Raw genomic sequence first — 16488 nt, forward strand, 5'->3', positions numbered from 1 at the left:
TTTACGGAAATACGCGTTCTTCGCCGAATGAAGAAGAAGCCGAAAAGGTGTTTTCTTTGCCTGCTAGGATAGCTAACTAGCTAGTATATTTATTAGATAAGTAATTCCTTCCCTTTCTCTTCATAAAAATCCGAAGCAAGAAGTTCTTTGGAGGTGAAATATGGGTATGTATTAGCTGATGTACACATTGCATAGTTTTTTTTGGTAACTATCAGTTGCTTCGGCCCTCAAGCCAAGGCTTGTGTTAGCTAGCTACAATAGGACATATGTTTATAACTAACCCAAGATTGACCAGAGCCTGTTGTTTCCAATGGGAGCAAACTAATCATAATGGGCAGGACAAGCAAGGAGGTGGGCTGAGCCAAGGACGACCTACTGACATCCTATTGGCGCATTCTAGCATTTATTTGTATATTTCCGTTAGGGAACGCCTACGCTGTGAAGTGCGCATGTGCGGTAACTCAATTCGTCCTTGCGCTCCTTGGAAATATATATTTTTTGAAACTTTGGCAAAGCGAAGGGTAAAGTCTACAAAAAATCAGTTTGTTACAGATTTAAGTTTTGGAAACACAAAACTGTATGGAGATCCAAATGTTTTATCGATGAGAAAATTAGCAGAATGTTGGCCATAATTAATCTCGCTTCATCGTTTCCTACTGCCAGCCACTGGGCTTCCTCTCAGCACCTTATTTTGTAGTAAGTGGAATCGCCAACAGGACGCTTTACATTTGTACATCCGGTGAAATATCTGCCTCATTGTTCTATCTGTGACAATAGTGTGTGATTACTGCCAACAATTTGGGCGTTCCTTGCATGATTACTGCCCCCCCCCCCCCCCCCGAGCATTCCATTGGTTCCTGTATGAACACCGCCCTCGAGCACGCCATCATCATGCTTGTGTTACACTTTTGATATGATGGATTTCCCCATTGTCTATGTGATTTAAAATGTGGGTCAAAAAGGAAATAAAAGTACTATGTGAGTTTTTCGGGGGGCGAATGACACTTGACTACCGGTGTCCTAGCAAGCTACATATATTGCCCCTGCCCCCCACCCGCTGAGTCCTGGAGTCCTCATAGCTAGCACATTGGCCTTCGCTTCCGCCCGCTGAGTCCTGGAGTCCTCCTAGCTAGCACATTGGCCTTCGCTTCCGCCTGCTGAGTACCGGAGTCCTCCTAGCTAGCACATTGGCCTTCGCTTGCGCCTGCTGAGTACCGGAGTCCTCCTAGCTAGCACATTGGCCTTCGCTTCCGCCTGCTGTGTACCGGAGTCCTCCTAGCTAGCACATTGGCCTTCGCTTCCGCCTGCTGTGTACCGGAGTCATCCTAGCTAGCACATTGGCCTTCGCTTCCGCCTGCTGAGTACCGGAGTCCTCATAGCTAGCACATTGGCCTTCGCTTCCGCCTGCTGAGTACCGGAGTCCTCATAGCTAGCACATTGGCCTTCGCTTCCGCCTGCTGAGTACCGGAGTCCTCATAGCTAGCACATTGGCCTTCGCTTCCGCCTGCTGCGTACCGGAGTCCTCATAGCTAGCACATTGGCCTTCGCTTCCACCTGCTGAGTACCGGAGTCCCCATAGCTAGCTCATTGGCCTTCGCTTCCGCCTGCTGTGTACTGGAGTCCTCCTAGCTAGCACATTGGCCTTCACTTCCGCCTGCTGAGTACCGGAGTCCTCATAGCTAGCACATTGGCCTTCGCTTCCGCCTGCTGAGTACCGGAGTCCTCCTAGCTAGCACATTGGCCTTCGCTTCCGCCTGCTGAGTACCGGAGTCATCCTAGCTAGCACATTGGCCTTCGCTTCCGCCTGCTGAGTACCGGAGTCCTCATAGCTAGCACATTGGCCTTCGCTTCCGCCTGCTGAGTACCGGAGTCCTCATAGCTAGCACATTGGCCTTCGCTTCCGCCTGCTGAGTACCGGAGTCCTCATAGCTAGCACATTGGCCTTCGCTTCCGCCTGCTGAGTACCGGAGTCCTCATAGCTAGCACATTGGCCTTCGCTTCCGCCTGCTGTGTACTGGAGTCCTCCTAGCTAGCACATTGGCCTTCGCTTCCGCCTGCTGTGCACCTGTTAGGAAATTATGATTAAATGACTGAACAAATCATTTTAAATGGAACTGTAACTAAGTCAACTTATACTCTGTTTTATTATATCTAGTTAATGAACACCATTCCAACTAGGAAGAAACAAATGGGTTGTGGACTGTGAAAACAGAAGGTCGTTAGCCTATAGTTGACCCTACAGAAACTTAGCTCTGGGGTTTTTAGATAACCTAGGAATGCACTCACTGCCTTTTCTGTTAATTAAAACTGTCAGTTCAGTGGTGATCGATAATGTTGAGGGGTCAAAAGGTATCTGGGAGTGTGTTAGTAAGTTAGAATGAACTTTTCACCTTACTTTGTCCCGGTCGAGAGGAGGGGATTCTGTTAAAGCAATGAAATGACGTCATGATCTGTATATAAACTGCTGCACGTGATTAAGCGGGAGCGTGCTCCGGGAATAAATTATATGACCTATTATTGAAAGACTGGTCTGCGTCTATTTTATGCAAACAAGAAATCTTACAAATTCTCATAAAACAGATTAAGGGCTTTCAATTGATGAAAGCACATTGGCATAATTAAATTAGTGTAACAGTACCGGAGTCCTCCTAGCTAGCACAGTGGCCTTCGCTTCTGCCCGCTGAGTACCGGAGTCCTCCTAGCTAGCACAGTGGCCTTCGCTTCTGCCCGCTGAGTACCGGAGTCCTCCTAGCTAGCACAGTGGCCTTCGTTCCCGCCTGCTGTGTACCGGAGTTCTCCTAGCTAGCACAGTGACCTTCACTCCCGCCTGCCCTCAATAACATTAACAGAAAAGCAGTGCCCGACAGGCTGGGGTAAAGGAAACTATCTACTGGTGTCCTAGCTGGCTAGCTACTTATCCTGCCTCCCACCTGCTGTTTACCAGAGTTCTAGCTTGCTAGCACCCAGAGTCCTTTGCTAACGCCTCCCGAACACCTGTCCTCACCGTCGTTAACAGAACTGTACCCCACAGGCGGGGGCGAAGTACACTGTCCTAGCTAGGAGAACTCCTGTACTCAGCGGGCGGGGGCGAAGTACACTGTCCTAGCTAGGAGGACTCCTGTACTCAGCGGGCGGGGGCGAAGTACACTGTCCTAGCTAGGAGGACTCCTGTACTCAGCGGGCGGGGGCGAAGTACACTGTCCTAGCTAGGAGGACTCCTGTACTCAGCGGGCGGGGGCGAAGTACACTGTCCTAGCTAGGAGGACTCCGGTACTCAGCGGGCGGGGGCGAAGTACACTGTCCTAGCTAGGAGGGCTCCTGTACTCAGCGGGCGGGGACGAAGTACACTGTCCTAGCTAGGAGGACTCCGGTACTCAGCGGGCGGGGACGAAGTACACTGTCCTAGCTAGGAGGACTCCGGTACTCAGCTGGCGGGGACGAAGTACACTGTCCTAGCTAGGAGGACTCCGGTACTCAGCGGGCGGGGACGAAGTACACTGTCCTAGCTAGGAGTTCTCCGGTACTCAGCGGGCGGGGGCGAAGTACACTAAGTACACGCTACCATTGTCGCACCCGCCTCTTCTTCTGTGGGGTCTGTTGGCATCCAACGCTATGGTACATTACTGCCTCCTTCTGTACTGGAGCGCCCCCACATCTGTACCGGAGTCCTAGCTAAAAAATGGACCAATAGAAGAATAGAGAGGGGTTCCTGCAGATGCAGGAATGCCCACATGCAGGAAAGCCCCAAATTATGGGCTGCAATTTCACACTTCTCGCTAGCTACAGTAGCCAAACTACATGTGTGTTGTTCAAGACAAAAGGGTTTCAGTGAGCAGCAACGTGCATATTCCATTGAACAACAGTGGTAACAATTTATCCGTGTTTATAAACGCGTATAAAATGTGACAGGATGACGTTTTCCTATGATATCATAGGAAAATGTCGCTACAGTATGTTCTGCCAACATGATATCATAGGAAAATGTCATCCTGTCACATTTTTGCAAATAGTTTAGAATCAAACAATTGATACATTTGTCAATTGGCTATGCTCCCAGCAGGCTTTGGGGTGCCAATGTGAAAAGATGAGTGTCAACTAGAGGTGGCCCGATTAATCGGAATTGCTGATTAATTAGGGCCGATTTCAAGTTTTCATAACAATCGGTAATCAGCATTTTTGGAAACCGATTATGGCCGATTACATTGCACTCCACGAGGAGACTGCGTATGAGAGTGCAGCAAGGAGCCAAGGTAAGTTGCTAGCTAGCATTAAACGTATCTTATAAAAATCAATCAATCATAATCACTAGTTAACTACACTGTATATTACCAGTTTATGTAGCTTGTCCTGCGTTGCACATAATCGATGCGGTGCCTGTTAATTTACCATCGAATCACAGCCTACTTCGACTTCGCCAAACGGGTGACGATGATGATTTAACAAGCGCATTTGCGAAAAAAGCACTGTCGTTGCACCAATGTGTACCTAACCATAACCATCAATGCCTTTCTTAAAATCAATACACAAGTATATATTTTTAAACCTGCATATTTAGTTAATATTGCCTGTTAACATTAATTTATTTTAACTAGGGCAATTGTGTCACTTCTCTTGCATTCTGTGCAAGCAGTCAGGGTATATGCAGCAGTTTGGGCCGCCTGGCTCGTTGCGAATTGTGTGAAGACCATTTCTTCCAAACAAAGACAGTAATTAATTTGCCAGAATTGTACGTAATTATGACATAACATTGAAGGTTGTACAATGTAACAGCAATATTTAGACTTCGGGATGCCACCCGTTAGATAAAATACCGAACGGTTCCGTATTTCACTGAAAGAATAAACATTTTGTTTTCGAAATGATAGTTTCCGGATTTGACCATAATGACCTAAGGCTCGTATTTCTGTGTGTTATTATGTTATAATTAAGTCTATGATTTGATATTTGATAGAGCAGTCTGACTGAGCGGTGGTAGGCAGCAGCAGGCCCGTAAGCATTCATTCAAACAGCACTTTCCTGCATTTGCCACCAGCTCTTCGCTGTGCTACAAGCATTGCACTGTTTATGACTTCAAGCCTATCAACTCCTGAGATTAGACTGGCAATACTAAAGTACCTATTAGAACATCCAATAGTCAAAGGTATATGAAATACAAATGGTAGAGAGGGAAATAGTCCTATAATTCCTATAATAACTACAACCTAACACTTCTTACCTGGGAATATTGAAGACTCATGTTAAAAGGAACCACCAGCTTTCATATGTTCTCATGTTCTGAGCAAGGAACTGAAACGTTAGCTTTCTTACATGACACATATTGCACTTTTACTTTCTTATCCAAAACTTAGTTTTTGCATTATTTAAACCAAATTGAACATGTCATTATTTATTTGAGACTAAATAGATTTTATTGATGTATTATATTAAGGTAAAATAAATGTGTTCATTCAGTATTGTTGTAATTGTCATTATTACAAATATAAATATATATAACAATCGGCCGATTAATCGGTATCTGCTTTTTTTTGGTTCTCCAATAATCGGTATCGCCGTTGAAAAATCATAATCGGTCGACCTCTAATTGTGACCCAACCTCCTCCATCTCTCTCATCTCTTTCCCCCTCCTGGCAGAACCCCCATTTCCTCTGCTCTCCCTGGGTGTCCTGGTCCCTCCTCTCCGGATGATGTCAGCACTCATGTGGCAGGTGGTGCGCCTGGGCAACATAAGTCAGTATGGGAAATTGGAGGAGTTTGTTTCCATGGTCACAGAGGCGGTTCCAGATCTCCTGTCCAACAGACAGAGGTGGCTGCTGACCCTGGCACTCAGAGGACGGGTAAGAGACTCCCTGATAGATTGTAAGAGATTCCCAGCATGTTTCGAGAGTCTAGGTTTCAGCAAGGCTCAGTGCAGAATCACTGAGCTTGCACCCTAAATAACAAACTCACTCAAATTCAATCTGGGGTCCAGATTAGCAGTTTGCTCCGGCCAATCACCTGGAAGGTTCTGTTTGTGATTGGAGGCTAAAAATAGGAGGTTGCACATATAAGTTTGCTTGTTGCGGGTGTATGGGGATAGAATAAATACCCACTGCTCTTGCTAGTATCACTTATGGTTTATTAAGGTTGTGTGATTGGAGGCTACATATGGGTTGAATTCATGTAACAGTTGGTAGCTGTTTGGTTCTTGTCTCAGGTGAGTCTACAGCTATTAGGGTCTGGACATCCTGATGACCTCAAGGCTGTTCAAACCCACCTGGATAGAATCACAGCATCTGGTCTCAAACAGGTGAGGGTTTTAATCAACTGGTGCGTAATTCTGACAAGCCTGCTCTCTTAAACAGTAAGCAGTAAGGGCCGGTTTCCCAGACACAGACTAAGCCTAAAAAGCACTTTCAAAGGAGATTCTCCAGGACGAGGGTCAGTCTGTGTCCTAGAAACCGCCACTGTGCAGCTTGTGATGTTTGTCTGGACTCTTATGTGTTGCAGTCAAACGATGCCGCGATTGAATTTGCTGAATCCAACTTCCTGAAGCTGATCCAGAGCCTAGTGGAAGACCCAGATAGGAGGGAACACTTCTTCAAGGTATGATAGAGCCTAGTGGAAGACCCAGATAGGAGGGAACACTTCAAGGTATTATAGAGCCTCGTGGAAGACCAGATAGGAGGGAACACTTCTTCAAGGTATGATAGAGCCTAGTGGAAGACCCAGATAGGAGGGAACACTTCAAGGTAAGATAGAGCCTAGTGGAAGACCCAGATAGGAGGGAACACTTCTCCAAGGTATGATAGAGCCTAGTGGAAGACCCAGATAGGAGGGAACACTTCAAGGTAAGATAGAGCCTAGTGGAAGACCCAGATAGGAGGGAACACTTCTCCAAGGTATGATAGAGCCTAGTGGAAGACCCAGATAGGAGGGAACACTTCTTCAAGGTATGATAGAGCCTAGTGGAAGACCCAGATAGGAGGGAACACTTCCAAGGTAAGATGCTTCTCCAAGTCACACCGATACAAATCCCCAACTGATGCACTGCACATAATCAGATCAAGTTGACCTCATGTTTAGTGCTAACCTAAATACAAGGACGTATGCAGTTTTAGACTATTGAAACAGGCTGTCTCTCTTGTACAATAGGTTGTGTTCCCCGTGGAGTATGGACCGAGCTTTGACTCGGCGCTGCAGACTCTGGTGTGTCATTTGCTGTCCAGACTGGAGGAGCTGCTGCCCGTCCCTGACTTCAAACAGGTACAGACAGACTGAGCTGACCCAGAACCACAGTGAGATAGAGAAACAATAGCTATTTCTAGTTCTGAACAGTCAACTGGGTTCACGAAAGTAAAACATTTAAGGAAAATTGCATATATGTAAATCTTTGTCATCACAATACTGTCATTTTCACCACCGTTCTCTCTGCTGTCTCTAGACTGCTCTGTTGATCAGTGGTGCCCCATCTGTCCTGGAGGACTTCATGTGCAGTGTCTCCCATGCAGAGGATCTGAAGTCCCTGCTACAGAACCCACAGTGCCACGGGAAACTCAAGCTGCCCAAGAGCGGTAAGCCTCTTGTCTGAGTTCCAAATGGCTCTCTTCCCTTAGCGCCTCTGCTTAAAAGTAGTGTTCTCTATAGGGAAGGGGTGTCAAACTCATTCCATGGAGGGCTGACAGTGCTGGTCTTTGTTATTTCCTTTCAGTTTGTGTCCAATGAATTTTGACATGCAGGTGAGGGTAGCTAATCAGTGACCTTAATAGATCAATGGAGTACAAGGGAGGAGTGGAAGACCGGGCCCACCATGGAATAGTTTGACACCTTTGATGGAGGGAATCCGCTGCCATTAGGTACACACACCCCACCCGGTACACACCCCACCCGGTACACCCCCCCCGTCTGGTACACACACCCCACCCGGTACACATCCTCTGTCTGGTACACACACCCCGCCCGGAACACACCCCCCCTGTCTGGTACACACACCCCGCCCGGAACACACCCCACCCGGTACACCCCCCCCGTCTGGTACACACACCCCGCCCGGAACACACCCCCCGCCCGGAACACACCCCCCGCCCGGAACACACCCCACCCGGTACACCCCCAGTCTGGTACACACACCCCACCCGGTACACACACCCTGCCCGGTACACACACCCCACCCGGTACACATCCTCTGTCTGGTACACACACCCCGCCCGGAACACACCCCCCCCGTCTGGTACACACACCCCGCCCGGAACACACCCCACCCGGTACACCCCCCGTCTGGTACACACACCCCGCCCGGAACACACCCCCCACCCGGTACACACACCACCCGGTACACACCCCCCGCCCGGTACACACACCCCGCCCGGTACACACCCCCCACCCGGTACACACCCCCCACCCGGTACACACCCCCCACCCGGTACACACCCCCCACCCGGTACACACACCAACCACCCGGTACACACCCCCCACATAACCGTAATCATCTAATAATCTATATAATAATCTCACAATATAACCTTAATCATCTAATAATCTATATAATAATCTCACAATTGTTTCCCATCTTCTTTCCATTGGTCCTGGTTGTCACTGTTCAGCTCCTTCGCAGATAGAGGACCATCTCCTCTTCTCCTTATCCCTTCCTCCCTCACTGAGACTGGGCAATGCCTCGCACCACAGCGCCAGCGAATCCAAAGCCTTCCCTGACTGTGAGAACCCGCCCCTGCAGGTCAGAGATAACCAGGGGACTATGACTGACAATTTGAGTGGCCAATGGGATGAGTCCAAAACAAGTATAGATCAAAACGTGATTGGAACAGATTCAGTAGAAAACCAAGGAGGTTCTCAAAGAACGGACAACCAGAAGGACGTGAAGGAGAAAGATGTGGAAAGACAAAGTGCAGGAAGGAAAGCAGTAGACACGGAGCACCAATACTGTCTGAGCACCAATACTGCTCCTCAAACTGCTGACCAAGACACGGCACCATCAGCCAGCCAACAAGCTGCCTCAGCCTCCACCTCAGTCTCTGCCCAGGACACCACCTCAACATCCACCTCGGGCACCCTGTCGTCCTCCTCCGGTGTGTCACCCGAGCAGCCGCGGCGGCGCGTGGCCCACAGGTGCCCCCAGTGCGGCCGCTGTTTCATCTACCGCTACAAGATGCTGGAGCACCAGAGACTCCACACAGGGGAGAACCCTTACAAGTGTTCCCAGTGTGGTAAGACCTTCAGAAGGTCCTCGGAGATGTCCACCCACCGCAGAACGCAGTGCTCCAACGCTGCCTATGTCTGTATTAAATGTGGAAGCAGTTTCGGGTCGGTCAGAGAGCGGGTCAGCCACCGGTGTTGTGGTAGCAAAGCGGCGGCGGCGCCGAAGTTTGAATGTCCGCAGTGTGGGAAGAACTTCAAGTGGCACAACTCGTTAAAGAAACACCTGGTAACCCACACCAGGAAGAAGGGCTTCAATTGCAGGTACGTTAACATTAACATGACACGATTATCTTCCCTAATGACACCGTATTCCCTATATAGTGCTTCATTCTATAAGGGGAAAGGGGGATACCTAGTCAGTTGGAGAACTGAATGCCTTCAACTGAAATGTGTCTTCCGCATTTAACCCAACCCCTCTGAATCAGAGAGGAGCGGGGGGGGGGGGGGGGGCTGCCTTAATCGACATCCACGTCTTCAGCACGCGGGGAACAGTGGGGAACAGTGGGTTAACTGCCTTGCTCATTGACAGAACAACATATTTTTCCCTTGTCAGCTCAGGCCCAACACTCTAACCACTAGGCTACCTGCTGTAGCTAGAGGACTCCTGATATCTCCAGGACTGGTTCTAGAGCTAGAGGACTCCTGATATCTCCAGGACTGGTTCTAGAGCTAGAGGACTCCTGATATCTCCAGGACTGGTTCTAGAGCTAGAGGACTCCTGATATCTCCAGGACTGGTTCTAGAGAGGAGAAATCACTCCCAGTGGCTGTATTGAAGGGGGAGTGGTTTCTCCTCTCCTAGGTAATCAGTGGCTGTATTGAAGGGGGAGTGGTTTCTCCTCTCCTAGGTAATCAGTGGCTGTATTGGAGGGGGAGTGGTTTCTCCTCTCCTAGGTAATCAGTGGCTGTATTGAAGGGGGAGTGGTTTCTCCTCTCCTAGGTAATCAGTGGCTGTATTGAAGGGGGAGTGGTTTCTCCTCTCCTAGGTAATCAGTGGCTGTATTGAAGGGGGAGTGGTTTCTCCTCTCCTAGGTAATCAGTGGCTGTATTGGAGGGGGAGTGGTTTCTCCTCTCCTAGGTAATCAGTGGCTGTATTGAAGGGGGAGTGGTTTCTCCTCTCCTAGGTAATCAGTGGCTGTATTGAAGGGGGACTGGTTTCTCCTCTCCTAGATAATCAGTGGCTGTATTGGAGGGGGACTGGTTTCTCCTTCAGTCCCTATACTTTTTGGCCCTGACACAGACATTGATCACCCCAGAGAACACTGCTACTCCATTTGCCCTGTCTTCATCTGACTATGTTTTCTCTCATAGTCCGAGAGCATCTGGTCGTCACAGTGATGGCACAGGGCTTCTCATTTCTCCTGACTGGAGATTCTCTATTCTCCCTCTCTCACCTGTCCATCTCCTCATTTCAATTCCATGTTGTCACTGTCTCTTGACCACTCAAGCTTAACATCGTTGTTATTTATCGCCCACCATGTTGCCCTTAGAGTTCCTCAATGAGCTTGACACCTGAACCTTTAAACAGGTCAACATTCACAAGGCCGCAGGGCCAGACAGATTACCAGGACGTGTACTCGGTGCATGCGCTGACCAACTGGCAAGTGTCTTCACTGACATTTTCAACCTGTCCCTGACTGAGTCTGTAATACCTACATGTTTCAAGTAGACCACCATAATAGTCCTTGTGCCCAAGGAAGTGAAGGTAACCTGCCTAAATGATTACCGCCCCATAGCACTCACGTCGGTAGCCATGAAGTGCTTTGAAAGGCTGGTCATGGCTCACATCAACAGCATCCTCCCGGACACCCTAGACCCACTCCAATTCGTATACTGCCCCAACAGATCCACAGATGACGCAATCTCAATCGCACTCCACACTGCCCTTTCACACCTGGACAAAAGGAACACCTATGTGAGAATGCTGTTCATTGACTTCAGCTCAGCATTCAACACCATAGTGCCCACGAAGCTCATCACACAAGCTGAGGACTCTGGGACTAAACACCTCCCTCTGCAACTGGATCCTGGACTTCCTGATGGCCTGCCCCCAGGTGCTAAGGGTAGGCAACATGTCTGCCACACTGATCCTCAACACTGGGGCCCCTCAGGGGTATGTACATTAGTCGAGAGTTTCAAGTTCCTTGGTGTCCACATCACCAACAATCTATCATGGTCCAAACATGATAGGGCACGACAAAACCTTTTCCCCTCAGGAGATAGAAAAGACTTGGCACGTGTCCCCAGATCCTTAAAAGGTTCTACAGCTGCACCATCAGGAGCATCCTGACCGGTTGCATCACCGCCTGGTATGGCAACTGCTCTGCATCTGACCGTAAGGCACTACAGTGCAAACGGCCCAGTACATCACTGGGGCCAAGCTTCCTGCCATCCAGGACCTATATAATAGGCGGTGCCAGAGGAAAGCCCATAAAATCGTCAGACTCCAGTCACCCAAGTTTTCTCTGCTTCCGCACGGCAAGCGGTACCGGAGCGCCAAGTTTAGGGCCAAAAGGCTCCTCAATAGCTTCTACCTCCAAGCCATAAGATTGCTGAACAATTAATAAAATCGCCACCGGATTTGTTGAGCTCATTTCCTGACGAAGGCTCGCTGCTCTTCGTACTGGGCGACTTCAACCTTCTGACTTTGACTTTCTTTCCACCTCTTTCTTTCCCCTCCTTGCCATATGCTTGACCTCATCTTTACTGGAGGTTGTTCCCCTACTAATCTCACTGCAACCCCCTCCAGGTCTCTGATCACTACTTAGTTTCCTTTTCTGTCTCCCTCTATCATTTTTCCCTCCTGTCTCCTGATTCTGCCTCTTCAACCTTACTCTTTTTCCTTTCCACATCCTTCGACTTTCACTGTCCCCTTTCCTACCGGCCTGCTAGACCCTCACCTCCTGCTCCGTGGCTGAGTGACTCATTGCTTACAGAACAGGGCTGCGGACAGCTGAGCTAAAATGGAGAAAAACTAAACTTTCGGAGGACCTATCATCCTTTCACTCTCTCCTCTTTACCTTCTCTTCCTCTGTGTCTGCTGCTAAAGCCACTTTCTATCACTCTGAAATGTCTGCCTTGCCAACCACTTCAAAAAGAAGGTTGGCGACATCCGCTCCTCATTCACTCAGTCTATTGAGTCCACTGGTCCCATTCACACAGAACTACTCCTTGGCCTATTGAGTCCACTGGTCCCATTCACACAGAACTACTGCTTGGCCTATTGAGTCCACTGGTCCCATTCACACACAACTACTCCTTGGCCTATTGAGTCCACTGGTCCCATTCACACAGAACTACTCCTTGACCTATTGAGTCCACTGGTCCCATTCACACAGAACTACTCCTTGACCTATTGAGTCCACTGGTCCCATTCACACAGAACTACTCCTTGGCCTATTGAGTCCACTGGTCCCATTCACACAGAACTACTCCTTGACCTATTGAGTCCACTGGTCCCATTCACACAGAACTACTCCTTGGCCTATTGAGTCCACTGGTCCCATTCACACAGAACTACTGCTTGGCCTATTGAGTCCACTGGTCCCATTCACACACAACTACTCCTTGGCCTATTGAGTCCACTGGTCCCATTCACACAGAACTACTCCTTGACCTATTGAGTCCACTGGTCCCATTCACACAGAACTACTCCTTGACCTATTGAGTCCACTGGTCCCATTCACACAGAACTACTCCTTGGCCTATTGAGTCCACTGGTCCCATTCACACAGAACTACTCCTTGGCCTATTGAGTCCACTGGTCCCATTCACACAGAACTACTCCTTGACCTATTGAGTCCACTGGTCCCATTCACACACAACTACTCCTTGGCCTATTGAGTCCACTGGTCCCATTCACACACAACTACTCCTTGACCTATTGAGTCCACTGGTCCCATTCACACACAACTACTCCTTGGCCTATTGAGTCCACTGGTCCCATTCACACAGAACTACTCCTTGAGCTATTTCTCCCCTCTCTCTCTCCAGAAAGAAATGTTACAGTTCATATGAGGAAATCAGTCCATTTAAATAAATTCATTAGGCCCTAATCTATGGATTTCACATGACTGGGCAGGGGCACAGCCAATCAGAATTAGTTTTTTTTTCACAAAAGGGCTTTATTACAGACAGAAATACTCCTCAGTTTCATCAGCTGTCTGGGTGGCTGGTCTCAGAGGCCGGATGTGGAGGTCCTGGGCTGGCGTGGTGACACGTGGTCTGCGGTTGTGAGGCCGGTTGGACGTACTGCCAAATTCTGTAAAACGATGTTGGAGGCGGCTTATGGTAGAGAAATTAACATTCATGCCAATTGCACGCTCCCTCAACTTGAGACATCTGTGGCATTGTGTTGAGACAAAACTGCACATTTTAGAGTGGCCTTTTATTGTCCCCAGCACAAGGTGCACCTGTGTTATGATCATGCTGTTTAATCAGCTTCTTGATATGCCACACCTGTCAGGTGGATGGATTATCTTGGCGAAATATAAATTCTAAATAACGGGGGTGTAAACAAATTGTGCCATTTTTCTTTTAATCATCTTTTTGTGAGTATGCAACATTTCTGTGATTTTTTTTTTTTTCAGCTCATGAAACATGGGACCAACACTTAACATCTTGCGTTTTATGTATATTTTTCAGTATACTTATGACCAGGTCCCATAGGAATTTGGTCAAAAGTAGTGCACTATATAGGGAATGGTATGGCATTTGGGAAGCTACACTGTGATTCATGATTGGTGACTCATGTAAATCATGTTTTATATTTAATGTCCTGTAATGGAAAAGCAAATATCTTTGAAAAGACTATAGCTGTGGCCCAGATAGCAGCCTAGTACCTTTTATAGAGCTCTATGGGCCCAGGTCAACAGTAGTGCACTAAAAAGGGGAACAGGAAGTCACTTGGGACACGGCCGATAAAGGCTATCTTCCATAAAGCGCTATCCTATGTATTCTAAGGTACTGTGGTGAGGGGCCGTTCCCAGGTATCGCTGAGCTGAGGACCCACCAGAAGGTCCATGATGGAGAAGAGAAGCCCTACAAGTGTGAACAGTGTGGGAAGGGCTTCAGCTCCCAGGTATTCTGTTGTATTCATATCCCAGGTATTCTGTTGTATTCATCTCCCAGGTATTCTGTTGTATTCATCTCCCAGGTATTCATCTCCCAGGTATTCTATTGTATTCATCTCCCAGGTATTCTGTTGTATTCATCTCCCAGGTATTCTGTTGTATTCATCTCCCAGGTATTCTGTTGTATTCATCTCCCAGGTATTCTGTTGTATTCATCTCCCAGGTATTCTGTTGTATTCATCTCCCAGGTATTCTGTTGTATTCATCTCCCAGGTATTCATCTCCCAGGTATTCTGTTGTATTCATCTCCCAGGTATTCTGTTGTATTCATCTCCCAGGTATTCTGTTGTATTCATCTCCCAGGTATTCTGTTGTATTCATCTCCCAGATAGTCATCTCCCAGGTATTCATCTCCCAGGTATTCTGTTGTATTCATCTCCCAGATAGTCATCTCCCAGGTATTCATCTCCCAGGTATTCTATTGTATTCATCTCCCAGGTATTCTGTTGTATTCATCTCCCAGGTATTCTGTTGTATTCATCTCCCAGGTATTCTGTTGTATTCATCTCCCAGGTATTCTATTGTATTCATCTCCCAGGTATTCTATTGTATTCATCTCCCAGGTATTCTGTTGTATTCATCTCCCAGGTATTCTGTTGTATTCATCTCCTAGGTATTCTATTGTATTCATCTCCTAGGTATTCTGTTGCGTTCAGCTTAAATATGTCTTATAAAATGTATTTAGGGCTGGCTCCATGGCCACGAGCAGCGCCACTCCCAAGAGAGGTCCAAGATCTGCCCCAGCTGTGGAAAGGCCTTCCGGTGCAAAGGAGACCTGAAGCTCCACATGCGGACTCACACCGGCGAGAGGCCGTACCAGTGTACCTACTGCACCAAGCGGTTCTCTGTGAACGGAAACCTGACGATACACATCAGGACTCACACAGGGGAGAAACCTTTCCTCTGCTCTGACTGCGGCAAGGCCTTCTGCTCTGCAGGAGAGCTGCAGATCCACAGGAGAACACACACTGGGGAGAGGCCGTACAAATGCACCGTCTGTGAGAAAGGCTTTACCATGGCTAGTCAGGTGACTCTTCACATGCGGGTACACACGGGGGAACGTCCCTACGTGTGTCATGAGTGTGGAAAGGCATTTCGTCGTGGTGCGGAGCTGAAGACACACATCCTGAATCACAGTGGGGTGAGACCGTACCCCTGTCGTCTCTGTTCCAAGACCTACACCTGCCTTAGTCACCTGAAAAGACATTTGAAGACTCACGGGGACCAGTCGGTGGATATGAGCAGTGAGTTGTCTGTATCTGCTGTATAATAAACCACTTGAATAGAAAACACCTTTTAACACCGTGCTGTCAATATAATAAGGTGCATATTTCATTTTCTGACGGCTACTTATATTAAGAGGTTGACTGAACTCCGTAAGGATCATCGCCATGTTTGCTTATTGCTACTATCAGGACTAAGACTGTTGCTTCTAGAACAAGACGAGTGTTGCTTCTAGAACAAGACGAGTGTTGCTTCTAGAACAAGACGAGTGTTGCTTCTAGAACAAGACGAGTGTTGCTTCTAGAACAAGACGAGTGTTGCTTCTAGAACAAGACGAGTGTTGCTTCTAGAACAAGACGAGTGTTGCTTCTAGAACAAGACGAGTGTTGCTTCTAGAACAAGACGAGTGTTGCTTCTAGAACAAGACGAGTGTTGCTTCTAGAACAAGACGAGTGTTGCTTCTAGAACAAGACGAGTGTTGCTTCTAGAACAAGACGAGTGTTGCTTCTAGAACAAGACGAGTGTTGCTTCTAGAACAAGACGAGTGTTGCTTCTAGAACAAGACGAGTGTTGCTTCTAGAACAAGACGAGTGTTGCTTCTAGAACAAGACGAGTGTTGCTTCTAGAACAAGACGAGTGTTGCTTCTAGAACAAGACGAGTGTTGCTTCTAGAACAAGACGAGTGTTGCTTCTAGAACAAGACGAGTGTTGCTTCTAGAACAAGACGAGTGTTGCTTCTAGATCAAGACGAGTGTTGCTTCTAGAACAAGACGAGTGTTGCTTCTAGAACAAGACGAGTGTTGCTTCTAGAACAAGACGAGTGTTGCTTCTAGAACAAGACGAGTGTTGCTTCTAGAACAAGACGAGTGTTGCTTCTAGAACAAGACGAGTGTTGCTTCTAGAACAAGACGAGTGTTGCTTCTAGAACAAGACGAGTGTTG

General features: G+C 47.9%; 1 protein-coding gene across 2 annotated transcripts; it reads left to right on the forward strand.

The window, feature by feature from the left end:
* The first annotated feature begins 29 nt into the window (after positions 1-29).
* Positions 30-15613, forward strand: LOC139387475 (zinc finger protein ZFMSA12A-like). Of its 2 annotated transcripts, none has more exons than XM_071133712.1 (9): positions 30-164; positions 5632-5834; positions 6194-6286; positions 6487-6582; positions 7132-7242; positions 7421-7550; positions 8580-9453; positions 14154-14271; positions 15009-15613. In XM_071133712.1, the coding sequence occupies exons 1-9, from the start codon at positions 161-163 to the stop codon at positions 15591-15593; spliced, it is 2214 nt and encodes a 737-aa protein (XP_070989813.1). In that variant the 5' UTR covers positions 30-160; the 3' UTR covers positions 15594-15613. The 2 variants fall into 2 exon arrangements, with proteins under 2 accessions (XP_070989813.1, XP_070989812.1); XM_071133711.1 differs by lacking the exon at positions 30-164 and adding an exon at positions 4079-4250.
* Positions 15614-16488: the final 875 nt, after the last annotated feature.

This window comes from Oncorhynchus clarkii, chromosome 28, assembly GCF_045791955.1.
Source record: "Oncorhynchus clarkii lewisi isolate Uvic-CL-2024 chromosome 28, UVic_Ocla_1.0, whole genome shotgun sequence".
Lineage (NCBI taxonomy): Eukaryota > Metazoa > Chordata > Actinopteri > Salmoniformes > Salmonidae > Oncorhynchus > Oncorhynchus clarkii.

Excerpts from the sequence above, each read along its gene's own strand:
- LOC139387475 (XM_071133711.1), top strand. The coding sequence starts at position 4,190 with ATGGCCGATTACATTGCACTCCACGAGGAGACTGCGTATGAGAGTGCA. Across the intron at positions 6,287-6,486 it reads CAGCATCTGGTCTCAAACAG|TCAAACGATGCCGCGATTGA; the intron begins GTGAGGGTTTTA and ends TATGTGTTGCAG. Across the intron at positions 9,454-14,153 it reads AAGAAGGGCTTCAATTGCAG|GTACTGTGGTGAGGGGCCGT; the intron begins GTACGTTAACAT and ends ATGTATTCTAAG.